Genomic DNA, 13,458 nt, shown 5'->3' on the forward strand with positions numbered 1-13,458 from the left:
CAGGGCCAGGGGCGTATTCACAATATTTCCCTGCAGGATGCTCAGCACAACCCGGACTTGATAATGGGTACGTTAAACATTCTTGGTTATTTTGCTAGAGTCTTAATTGATTGTGGAGCTACACATTCCGTTATTTCTCATACATTTGCTCAAGTAACGCAACCTCGCCCCACACCTCTAGGGTACGATTTAGAGTTCGCTATGCCTAGAGGAGAGAGATGTGTTGTAGATTGTGTGTACCCAGGATGTCCAGTGATAGTAGAGGGTGTAGTTATGCCCGCGGATCTTATTCCGTTAGATATTGTCGATTTTGATGTGATTTTGGGCAATGATTGGTTGCACTTCTATCGTGCCAACATTGATTGTTACGGGAAAGTAGTTACTTTTCACCGTCCTGGATTACCTGAGGTTACTTTTGTGGGTGAGCCGAGTGGAGTAAGACATGGTGTTATTTCGGCTTTACGAGCGAAGAAGTTGTTGACTAAAGGTTGTCAGGGGTATCTAGCTCATGTGGTACTAGAGGAGGCCGTTCCAAGCAGAATTGAGGATGTGAGAGTGGTTAGACACTTCCCTGATGTTTTTCCTGAAGATTTACCTGGTTTACCCCCAGATCGAGATGTGGATTTCACTGTTGAGTTGCTTCCAGGTACCAATCCTATTTCATTAACTCCTTATCGTATGGCTCCCGCTGAGTTAAGGGAATTGAAAGTGCAATTACAGGAATTAGTGGATAAGGGATTCATTCAGCCTAGTATTTCACCTTGGGGCGCTCCAGTGTTGTTTGTGAAAAAGAAAGATGGGACTTTGAGGCTGTGTATCGACTACAGACAATTGAATCGGGTGACGATTAAAAACCGTTATCCATTGCCTCGTATCGACGATTTGTTTGATCAGCTGAGAGGTGCTTGTGTATTTTCTAAGATAGACTTGAGGTCTGGGTACTATCAGCTGAAGATTAGTAGGGATGATGTTCCTAAGACGGCGTTCAGGACTCGTTACGGTCATTACGAGTTTCTGGTTATGCCATTTGGGTTGACGAATGCACCAGCAGCTTTTATGGATTTAATGAACCGGGTATTTCAGCCTTACCTGGATAGATTTGTCATTGTCTTCATTGACGATATTCTGGTGTATTCTAAGTCCAAAGCGGAACATGTCCGACATCTTACTTTGGTGTTGAAAAGGTTGAGAGAACACCAATTGTATGCTAAGTTTAGTAAGTGCCAGTTCTGGTTAGATCAAGTCACGTTTTTGGGGCACATCATTTCTGCTCAAGGTATTCTGGTTGATACTCAGAAGGTTGCAGCTGTGGAGAGTTGGGAGCAACCACGAACCGTCACTGAGGTGAGAAGTTTCATTGGTTTGGCGGGATATTATCGGAGATTCGTTAAGGATTTTTCGGTAATTGCTTTGCCACTGACGAGGTTAACAAGGAAAGATGTTAAGTTTGAGTGGAATGATAAGTGTGAGCAAAGTTTCCAGCAGTTGAAGCATTGTCTTACTAATGCACCTGTTTTGGCACTTCCAGACGATAGTGGTGATTTCGAGGTTTATAGCGATGCTTCCTTGAATGGTCTGGGATGTGTATTGATGCAGCATGGTAGGGTGATTGCTTATGCTTCGCGGCAGTTGAAAACCCATGAAATGAATTACCCTACACATGATTTGGAGTTGGCTGCTATTATCTTTGCATTGAAATTGTGGAGACACTATCTTTATGGAGAAAAGTGTAGGATCTTCACAGATCACAAGAGTCTTCAGTATCTCTTTACCCAGAAGGAACTTAATCTTCGTCAACGGAGGTGGTTGGAGTTGCTCAGCGATTACGATTGCACGATTGATTATCACCCTGGTCGTGCGAACGTAGTAGCCGATGCACTTAGCAGGAAGTCACATGGCCGTATCAATGCGTTGTACGCTAGTCGTATTCCTCTTTTGGTGGACTTGCGTGCTACGGGAGTAAGGTTAGAAGCAGAAGATCGAGAAGTGGCATTACTTGCTAATTTTCAAGTTAGGCCAATCTTAGTTGATCGGGTGCTTGAAGCTCAGGTAGCTGATGAACAGATTCAAGAACTAATTCAAGCTCGAGATCAAGGAAGGAGGCGAGATCTCAGAGTTCGTGATTCTGATGGCATGTTGGTGTTAGAGGGTAGAATGTTCGTGCCTAGTAATGTGGACTTGAAGAAGGAAATTCTTGATGAAGCACATATCTCGGCTTATGCCATGCACCCAGGGGCAACCAAAATGTATCATACCATTCGACCATTTTACTATTGGCCGGGTATGAAAAGGGAGATAGCTGAGTATGTGAGCAGTTGTGCTGTTTGTCAGCAGGTTAAAGCAGAAAGAAAGAAGCCGTTTGGATTGTTACAGCCGCTTCCCGTTCCAGAGTGGAAGTGGGAAAATATCACTATGGATTTTGTGTACAAGTTGCCGCGTACACATAATGGCTTTGATGGCATTTGGGTGATCGTTGATCGGCTCACTAAGTCGGCACATTTCATTCCAGTAAGAGAGAAGTACTCTTTGAGCCGGTTAGCAGAGCTGTTTATTTCAAAGGTTGTGAAGTACCATGGTGTCCCTGTAAGTATTGTCTCGGATCGTGATCCACGATTCACATCAAAGTTTTGGGTAGCCTTTCAGGAAGCTTTGGGTACGAGACTACTTTACAGTACGGCATATCATCCACAAACGGACGGACAGTCTGAGAGAACTATTCAGACCTTGGAAGATATGCTGCGAGCATCAGTGTTACAGTTCAGTGACGCTTGGCACCAGCGGTTAGATTTGATGGAATTTGCTTACAACAACAGTTTCCATTCGAGCATTGGCATGGCGCCATTTGAGGCTTTGTATGGTAGATCTTGTCGCACTCCGTTATGTTGGTCGGAGGTTGGCGAAAGAGTTTTAGTAGGTCCGGAGATTGTCGAGGAGACTACTCAAAATGTTCAGGTAATTAGGTCTAACCTGAAAGCAGCTCAGGACAGGCAGAAAAGTTTAGCAGATCGACATGCTACGGACAGAACGTATGAGGTCGGAGATTGGGTATTTCTGAAGCTTTCACCGTGGAGAGGTGTTGTGCGGTTTGGAAAGAAAGGGAAGTTGAGTCCCAGGTATATCGGACCGTACATAGTCACAGAAAAAGTTGGTGAGGTAGCTTATAGGTTGGAGTTGCCTCCGGAGTTGGCTAAAGTGCATAACGTTTTTCACGTGTCTATGCTCCGACATTACGTTGCTGATCCATTGCATGTGATCCCTCCTCAACCGTTAGAGATAAATCCAGATTTGACGTACGACGAGGAACCGTTAACGATCTTAGATTGGAAAGAGAAGGTTCTGAGGAACAAAACGGTGAATTTGGTGAAAGTCTTGTGGAGGAATCACTCGGTTGAAGAAGCGACATGGGAGACAGAAAATAGGATGAGGGATTTGTATCCAAGATTATTCTTTGACCGTTAGGGGTGTAATTAGTTAGTTTGAATTTCGGGACGAAATTCTATTAAGGTGGGTAGGTTGTAACATCCCGTCCCGAAACTAACGAAACGTACGTGTGAATTTACAATTTTACCCCCCTAGCTGTTATTTTACGTGTATTTTTGTGTTGTGTGGTGTGGTAGGACCACACACAATCATACATTTTCTTTTTCTTCCCGGGATTCCCTCCCTCATTCCCTCACTCTGTCTCTTCTCTCAGTCTCTCTCTCTCTCTCTCTCTCTTCCTCCCCGAGTTCACCTTCTTCTTCTTCTTCTTCCTCTACACACGGACACACATACAAACCTAATCAAATCTTCACCAAACAAGAAACCAAGACCACCATCGTGTTCGTGGAGCTGAGAGGAGTTCAAAGGTGCCATTTTCAGGTAAGGAAAATACCATTTTCACGTCGATATCACGAGGTCCGATTTGAACACTGTTCATGCAAACCTAAACTAGCTTGTTTTTGGAATTTCTAAGCTTGTAGTTGTGCTTGTGAGGTCCCAAGGAGCCTCGGAGTAGTTCGTTGGGTGAATTTGGACGTCGGGATCGTCCTGTACGAAGTTGGCCGATTCTTGAAGTTGAAGACAGGTATGATCTAGCAATTTTTAGGCCTTAAAACTAGTCTAACGTGATTCTACTAGTCCTAAGCTTCATTTTGGTATAAAGAACGTGAAAAATGGTTGAAAAACGAAGGAGAAAACTTAGTTTGAAAATTACCCAGTTTTCCGGCGCCGTCGCCGGCGCCGGCGTCTCGCCGGAGAAGAAAGGAGAATATTCCGTTAAGTCTAACGGAATATTCCTAACGGCAGTGACAGAATCCGGTTAGATTTGACGGAATATTCCGTCAGTTAACGGAATATTCCTGACGGCGTCAACTGACGCCGTCAGTGTGCAGTGCACGTGGGCCGCGCGTGGGGGCGCGTAGGTCCGTGCGTGTTCAGGCGCGTGGGGGCGCGTGCGTGGTCCAAAAATTTTTCTAAAAATATGGGCGTGATCCTGAGGTTGTGTAGGTCACGTTGGTATATTCATTTGTCCAATTTGAGCAATGTATGAGAAGTTATTACGAGAAGTTGCTTAGGTGCTTTTAAATTAATGTTTTCGTAACTTTGTCGCGTATAGGTGATTCGTTTTCCGAGGACGAGCGTACGCACTCGAGGCAGGGGGGCTACGACCCTTCTAATTATCAGTGAGTGGGCTTTTGTTTTCCGTATATACCTATATACATATTAATTCCCAGAAATTAAATAGAAAAGGTTATATGTTTTATGCCATGCATCATTTGAATATTGTTTACGCATCATCACGTGCGTTGGTAGTTGGCATACATATATAAATGTGTATTTGGTGCTGTGGACGCACAGGTAAGTGCCAGGTAAGCGGTATTCATGTGGTTATGCATTCCTGTTTATTATGCAATAGTAGTTTGAAATGCTTAGAGAGCTCATAATCTGCACCCCCGGTGTTAGTGCTCCCGCCCAGGGCCAGGGCACAGTCCTTCACGTGATGTTCACCAGCACCACACGCTCGCCTTGGATCCAAGTTAGGTGCAAGCCTTGTCGTACATACCACATTAGGTGGTTCCGACTCGTAGGTGACCCGCGATTATTCGCACAGTCTTCACGTGATCGTAGCACTAGAGCGTATATATTACACCCAGTCTTGTCGTACAGACCACGTTAGGTGGTTCCGACTCGTGTGCAGATTCAGATATTGAGTTGAGATTGAAGCTCTATATGCAGCCGTACAGGTCACGTTAGGTGACTCCCGGCTGCCAGATTATATATATTCGATGTGAATTACGCTTGAGCATTTATAATTGATTATGATATTCTGTAATGGCATATTCTCAAGCATGAATGGCATATTGCCAAGCATGAATGGCATATTGTGAGCATGAATGGCATATGTGGAGCATGATTGACATATCTATACATACGTATATATGTTCATTTTCTGGGAAGTATACAGGTTTTACGGCGAGGGGTTAGAATGTGTTTTGCTAAAGAGTTTTCAAAGAACTTTGTTTTTGCCCACTCACGCTTTTGTTTTTTGCGCCCCTCCAGGTTCTAGTGGTCTAGCAAGTTCGGTGGTCTATCCCAGAGGGCGTCCCGGCATTTCTGACAGACACTCACCATTGTAGGGTCACCTTCGGGTGTACATATGTCGTATCTTTCCTTTTTCGACTGCTGTAGACTTGCTCTGAATTGTGTCTCACATACACTAGTACTTTGTATGCTATTAGGTTTTTAATGATTCGTACTTTTATATTACTATACCTTTAGCTTCCGCACGCGCACATGGCTACGTCACCTTCGCGTGACGGCCAGCATGCCCTGATCTCGGTCGGGGTGTGTCAATCATACTCCTATCCACACACCCATTGTTACTTTCCACACATCCACTTAATTTTTGATTGTCAGATCGAATGAATTCAAGATAATCAATGAACAAAAATTAATTAACAAGGGATATGTGAAAGTTAAAAAAGAGTATGTGGATAACACTACCCTATAATTAAGCTCCATATTAATTAAACAAGGCATTTTTATAATAGTTTATGGTCTAATAATGGACGGCTGTATTTGTTCAAAAAAAAAAAAAAATGGAAGGATGTATAGAAATCGTGGTATATCCAGTTCACTCATATTATATATAATGCATGAGTTCGTTATTAATATTGTAACTTGTGGTTATACATGTGTTACATTACGTACGTAAACCCTAGTATAACCATATATATTAATGGAAAAATTAGAATTCCTTATAATTTTTCTATATCATTTAGATTAAACATCTGTGTTTTTTTAAAATTTGATTAAAGTGTTTTGACCAATAGTCACCTCTATTTTTTAAAATTAAATAATTTTTGAATTTATCATTTTATCTGCATGATGCACTTTTGTCACATCCCAGCCTGGGCCCCCACCACATCCGGGGCTCGACTCTACCGTAGCACGATATCGTCCGATTTGGACCCCGACCACGCCCTCACGGTTTTGTTTATGGGAACTCACACGAGAACTTCCCAGTGGGTCACCCATCCTGGGAATGCTTTCGCCCGAACTCGCTTAACTTCAGAGTTCCGATAGAACTCGAAGCCAGTGAGCTCCCAAAAGGCCTCGTGCTAGGTAGAGATAAGAATATACATATAAGGCTTACAAGATCCACTCATCTGGGCGATGTGAGATGTTACAATCCACCCCCCTTAGGGGCCCAACGTCCTCGTCGACACACATCCGGCCAGGGATTAGCTCTGATACCAAATTGTCACATCTCGGCCCAGGCCCCCCACCACATCCCGGGCTCGACTCCTCCGTAGCACGATATTGTCCGCTTTGGGCATCGACCACGCCCTCATGGTTTTGTTTCTAGGAACTCACACAAGAACATCCTAGTGGGTCACCCATCCTGGGAATGCTCTCGCTTGAACTCGCTTAACTTCGTAGTTCCGATAGAACCCGAAACCAGTGAGCTCTCAAAAGGCCTTGTGATAGGTAGAGATTGGAATATACATACAAGGCTTACATGATCCACTCCCCTGGGCGATGTGGAATGTTACAACTTTTCCTTATTTAGTGGAGATATTAATAATTAAACTATATTTTCTCTTCTTCCAAATATGTTTCGTCGATTATGGTTTTTTTTTGTTATGCAAAGATTTAATATTATTTCTTTTTCCAAATGGTTTTTTCTTTTTCAAATAGTTGGTGATCAACAAAAAAAGCTATGTGTAATTTTTTTCAATTTTTTTGTGAAATTATATATATATATATATATATATATATATTTGCTGTTTTTCAAAGTATAGTTGTTGATGAATTATTATTAGGTATAATATATTATGTATATATTATCTGCAGGTACGTTTGAATTTACAAAAATCATTAATTAGTACATTTATTTGCAATTTTGGTACGTTTGATTTGATACATATTATTAATATTGGTACATTATTTTTATTTTGGTACGTTTTATTTTGTACACATTGTGTATTGGTACGTTTATATTATTCTCAATCCTATTTTCTCTTAAACGTACTACAAGAAAAACTTATTTCGGTACGTTTGATTTTGGGGGATTTAAAAATATTTTAAACTATTTTGGAAAGAAAATATCTTAAATCGTAGATAATTATTGCTAAATTGTAGCATTATTGTGAAAATAATTTTGAATCTAACCAACTTTTTTTTTTACACAATTATCTCTAACGGAGGAGAGTGTAATCAAAAGGCTAGATTATAGGAAATTTGTTACAATATAATGTGCATATATCACCAAAATTATGACAAAAAAAGTTTAATCAAATAACTAAAAGGCATGAATGTTTGATCTAGAAAATTCAAAATTGAGGCGCCTATATCAAAAGATCCATACGGTTGGAGACTGCAATTACAAAGACTACACAATTTGCAGTTTGGCGGATGAGTAATAGTAATTATGACAGGATTAAGATTCAACTAATTAATAAATTAGAACATAAAGTGCTTATTGCTTGCTTAATTCTAAAGCTTCATCATGTTCATAACTAGCTTCTCATCAAAGATAATTAACCTAAAATTGAGAGCCAGAGAAAGTGGTGGTTTAATGTCTCTATTGGTTTCCACTTTCATGGTTTGAATGGAGGAGCAACTAATGACATTCTTAATGATTGTCATTAGTTGCTTAATGACATGCTTAAGGTGGCTTAGAAATTAGAAAAATGTCCCTCTCAGTTTGAATAATTTGGTTATTTCTAATCAATTGCTGTCAAGAATTAAGGACTCATTTGGTGAATTGGATGAGATTGAGTCTTAGAGATAGGATTGGATTGACAGGAATTGGTTAGGCAAGAGTTGTAACCCGTATATATGGATAGGTTAGATAACTCACTCTATTGTGTATTCATAATCTATCTTGTCCAGTCATGCCCAGCAGTCCATCTCACATTTTGACACAATAAACACCAGACTTAAGTTTATTTTAATTGATCACAACCTATCATAACCAACCCACCAGAAAAGCCATGGGGAGCTCTATATAACCAATTTTTCTTTGTATAACAAAACTACAAATTCGACCCCAAAAAAAAAAATAAATTAAAAGCCCAAAAAAGTGCAGAGAGGCCAGGGCTCTAATAACCTATTGGTCCTTATATAGCTCTTTGGTCCCTTGGATTAGGAATTACTGGTTTCATTTGGGTCTTTATCCAATTACGTTTTTTCATGAAGGGTTCCCTTTTACTTGCAGAGAGGTGATGAAGCTGCATTTCTTTTCATCCCTGCAAAACTGAAACTACAAAAGGTTGGCAAACACCCACATCAGAACTCAATCTAGTAGAAATACTAGGGTATTTTGGCCGTTCAACGTGTTACGTACTTGAAGAATGTTATCGCCCTCGAGAAAATTGTTACTGATCCCGCCCAGAGTTGGTTTCATGCCGTCTCATCATCGTACGAGAGTGACCGTAGAATTAAAGAGCTCAGGGAGGTAAGGCAAGAGGATCATGCTATGTGCCAGCCTAAAAAACGAGTGCGTTCAACTATAATATAAGTAAAACATCGGCATATATACAACATAGTAGAACATAAAAGAGTACCTACCTCTTGACTTCCAGAGAAATTCTATGTACATTTGAAGATCTAAAATGTATCGAAAGCTTTCAGAAGCTCCAGATTACGATCCAAAATAACAAGTACTCAAAACACATCATTCCATTTTCGTCGATGCCAAACCAATATATAACCAGGATTACGCCTATGCACGTCCCATACAACTATTTATATCGACAAAAGGAATGAACATTGCATAGGCACATTTAGTAGACGGGGAGAAACAAAAGTTTGATGCTTCATCGAAACAATAAGATACCTTCAAATTATGTGCAACAGATTGCTGATACATGCCCAAACATCCACTCATCTTGTAAAAAACAACAGCAGACACAGTAGGGTGATCATACATCTATGATACAAAATTACAAATAAATATTTCGTGCACCATTCAACTTTGGATTTGTTATGGTGGTGATAAATCAATTTGCCTCTCTATGTTACAAAAACAGGATAAACACACATGACTGAAACTGCAAGTGCTTACGGTATGAAGGTTTGCCTGTGGGGATGAGCTCCAGCCTGATAAAGTGTGAGATTGTGTATGGCTTTGGCTAACAAATCCCTCAAATCGGGATATTGAGCTACAAGATATCGAGCTCCCCCCTCAAGAGTATTCAATGCCCGCGCTTGTTCAAGAGCCTTGCTATTGCCAACATGCGATGCTAGATAGCATAGTAGTACTAAACAATTGACATGACCCCGTTCACTAGTTCGATCAGTTGTCCGTAATAATCTCATCAGAGAAGGAACCCCATCAAATTCAATAATCGTCTTGGAATGCTCCACGCAATTGAAATTCTCCGTACACACAAACTTCCCTAATGCAATGGCAGCCTCAATTGCCACATCGACATCCGCACTGCCAAGCCGGACAACCAGAGGACCAACTATCCGGGTCTCCCTAGCAGGGAAAGTTCTTGCCAATGACCCAATTGCTTTAATGGCAGGAATTTGCAATTCCTGATTAGCCTCTTCCTGAATCACTCTCAAAAGCTGATCCAAAATTGCATTTGCAGCTGGAGAATTAAGCTTAAAAGCCGCTCTTCTAAGGTCGGGATTGGACTCCGCCACCACGGCTATTTCCATCACAGTCATCAAGCAATTCAGCTGCAACTCCCCTGCTTCCTTCTCAATAATCTTTGCCAAACAAATCAACCCTTTCGTCTCTGTAACTTTTCGACTATTCGACAAACACCCTTTACACAATTTCCACAATGCCTTGGCACAACCGGCTTTCAGCTCAAGCTTCACCTCGGGATTGGACTCCGCCTCTCTCTCCCTCTCTTTTCGATGATGCCCGCCACCTCTACTACTACCATCCGAATGATAATGATTCGAAAAGGAAGACAAACGGCTATTCGGATTCAAACCATTTACAGCTAACTGCTTATTAATCTGAACAAGATTATGAATGCTAGGCTTACCCGATTGCACCTTCGGATCATCCAGAACCGTGTCCATTGCCAGCAGAGACACCAAAGGCCTAATCACATTTCCTCTGCCTAACTCCTCCTGCGCCACCGGGTCAAGCTCCGCCATTTCCGACACCAATCTCACCACGCACACCTGAACCCTCATCGGGGAATCGCCCAAAACCGAGACAACAACGTTAATTCCCAACAAATCGATTATAATTCGGACCCTTTCTTGATCAGTGGCGATGTGAAACAGAGCACTGGCGGCGGCGATTTGGGCGTCCGGAGAAGACCCTTCTTTCAGAAGCTTTAGCAGTGGCGTCACGCCGCCTTCGTCGACGATTATCTTCTTGTTCCGGTCGTTGTCCCGAGCGAGTGAAACAAGCGAGTTAGCCGCGTCGACTCGGTCCCTGAGTTGACCCATTTGAATGGTCGCGATGTATGACCAGACCCAGCTGAGTATCGGGTCGTTGCTGGCGATCGGCGGCAGGGAGAGGTTGCCGCCGTCAGACTCAAACACCGAGAGAAGCCACTTCATGTCTCCAATCGAAGACTCCAGAAGGTTGGACACTTTTCTGAAATCAGCAGTGGTGGTGATGGAGAAGACTTGCCGGAGGACCCCACTGTGCTTGCATTTCCGTACCAGGGTCAGCGCGCGGTCAAGGTTCTTCGCCACGTCGGCGACGATTCGGCGGACGGGGCGATCGTAGAGAGACTGAGTGGCGGCGGCGATTCGGACGGCGGATCGGAGCATTTGGGAGAGGCGGTCGACCTGCTTGGCAAGGTCGGCGCAGTCGAGTTTGGAGGACTCGGCTTCCTGGGCCGATTTGATGACGCGATCGGCGAGGAGGACCGGGAGGGAGAGTTCGTCGTGGAGGGTCCTTTCGTCATTTTCTGGGTTCGCCGCCATGGGTGGTAGGGGAGTGGGAAGAGTGGAAGACTTTTGGGAGACCAGAGGAGAAGGAGGCAGAAAATCTAGGAGGTCTGGCGGATGCAGAGGTTGTTGGGGTTTCTGAGAATCTGTGCCGGCCAAGACGCTCGAATTTCAGAAACGAATAATCGGCGACACGCCATGGATGGTTGTGATTATCGAGAGAGACCCTCGCCGCGGGATCTTTCTAAAATTTTTTTATTTAAAATTAAACATTAACAGTGTTTACTCAAAATAGATTGTATATATACGATAAATGAATGTGATTGAAAGATCCTGAATCCCTACGACCTGGCGAGGATCCTCCTATGTGATTATCTGCATCAGCATCCGAGGATTCAAATTCTTTTTATTTTTTAATTGTTTTTAATTTCTCTGGTTTTTTAAATATAAATACAATTTATACATTTTTTTTAACTTTTCACACGTTATTTTTTTAATTAATCTTTTTTAATTCATTGAATTTCACCTTTAAATTTTGAAAAAGATGTGTGAGGAAAATAAATAAATATGGAGAACACAACCCGATAAATAATTTCACATTTCTCTTCTCTTTTTTTTATAAGATTTTGTTTTATTGGCAAAATTTGGTGTAGATGAGGAGAGGAAGGAAACTCAAGATGTTTACTGTTTTTCTATTTTTAATTTTTTTACAAGTAGCCTACAATTGACGATCTTATATTTTACAATGAACTAGAAGATATAGAGAAGAGTGATTGAAGTAATTAAATCCAAACAATAACAAACTCCTAAATCTTGCAAAAGAAAATCCTGTTAATTATAATTAACACAAATCGTCATTATAATTAATTTACTTGTGATCTGGGTAGTTGTGTAATGTTAATTTGATCGGTGCACGTGGATCAATAAAAATATCGGACGAAATCGAATCCTTATCCGGAATTCGAATTGGTTCTTAGGTGGTGAGCATTGCCACGATAATAAGTGGGAAAAAGTTTATGTGCGGCTTAAATTGGAAAAAAAAAAATTATTTCTTCAAGAAATTAAAATAAGTTCTTTAAGTGCTACTTTTCTTCATTTGTAATTGAAATGTTTTAGATTCGATGCTCATCAACGGTGAATTTAAACCATATTATTGCTAGTTTATTATAATCTTTTTAGATAATATCGATTGTTTAAAAAAAATGGTTAAAATAAAACTCACAACCCCAGTTTAACCTTCCTCCATCTGCAAAACCACCCCCAACGGACCCAACCCCAGCTCAACCTTCCTCTCCAAAACCACCACCAACTGACCCAACCCCAGTTCAACCTTACTCCATCTGCAGCAAAACCACCACCCCCCTCCCCCCTCTTACTACTCAGCCTCCCTCTTCCCTGATTCCCCAATCTATCATCTTTCTCTCTCATGATTATGATTGCTTTTAATTTATTCAATTTCACATCAATAGTCATAATATTTGAAAACTGGGAATTACAAACAACCGGTGAAGGAAGGTGGCTTTGATAATTGAGTACTTCACCTGATAATTATCCATAATATATATAAATAATGGGGTTAGTGAGAAACCTAATGAATCTTTAAGATGGTTTAATGAACCTTTCAACCAGTAATTACACTCCCTCAAAGTCGGGTGTTTTTAAAAAGTTTTTTTTTTATTAATTTTATTAGTTATGATTTAAATTGAAAATAAAAAATTATACTAATGCAACAATATGCTTAACACATGGCAAGTTATGAATGGTGTGGTAGTGTCACTCAGCATGATCCGGTGGCAAGCCAAGTCCTGCACAAGTTTTTCTCAATATTAAGAGATTGACATGTGCCATGTAGGTTAATTATTTTCAATTTTTTAAGTTATAGTATCATTTATCTAATCAATATAGATTTGAATTGGATAAGCAACCATTTAGGGTTTTGCCCAATTCCTTGGCACCCAAGTAAATAAAATCATTTATCTAATCAATATAGATTTGAATTGGATAAGCAACCATTTAGGGTTTTGCCCAATTCCTTGTCACCCAAGTAAACAGCGTTTATATTTCTGCCCTAATATTCACTTCTCTCCTCGTGGAAAAATT

The 13,458-nt window shown here is 41.1% G+C and overlaps 1 protein-coding gene and 1 long non-coding RNA gene across 3 annotated transcripts; one reads left to right on the forward strand and one right to left on the reverse strand.

The window, feature by feature from the left end:
- The first annotated feature begins 3,723 nt into the window (after positions 1–3,723).
- Positions 3,724–5,667, forward strand: LOC148696139 (uncharacterized). 2 transcript variants are annotated; one of them, XR_015963817.1, is made up of 4 exons: positions 3,724–3,861; positions 3,956–4,066; positions 4,598–4,664; positions 5,542–5,667. It is a non-coding gene; the product is annotated as an uncharacterized LOC148696139 (long non-coding RNA). The 2 variants fall into 2 exon arrangements; XR_015963816.1 differs by lacking the exon at positions 5,542–5,667 and having other exon boundaries at positions 4,598–5,031.
- Positions 5,668–9,304: 3,637 nt separating this feature from the next.
- Positions 9,305–11,630, reverse strand: LOC137711106 (uncharacterized). Its single transcript, XM_068450311.2, has one exon. The coding sequence runs from the start codon at positions 11,392–11,394 to the stop codon at positions 9,550–9,552; it is 1,845 nt and encodes a 614-aa protein (XP_068306412.2). The 5' UTR covers positions 11,395–11,630; the 3' UTR covers positions 9,305–9,549.
- Between the last annotated feature and the right edge of the window lie 1,828 nt (positions 11,631–13,458).

This window comes from Pyrus communis, chromosome 6, assembly GCF_041283825.1.
Source record: "Pyrus communis isolate YQ-2024b chromosome 6, ASM4128382v1, whole genome shotgun sequence".
NCBI classification, from domain to species: Eukaryota; Viridiplantae; Streptophyta; class Magnoliopsida; order Rosales; family Rosaceae; genus Pyrus; species Pyrus communis.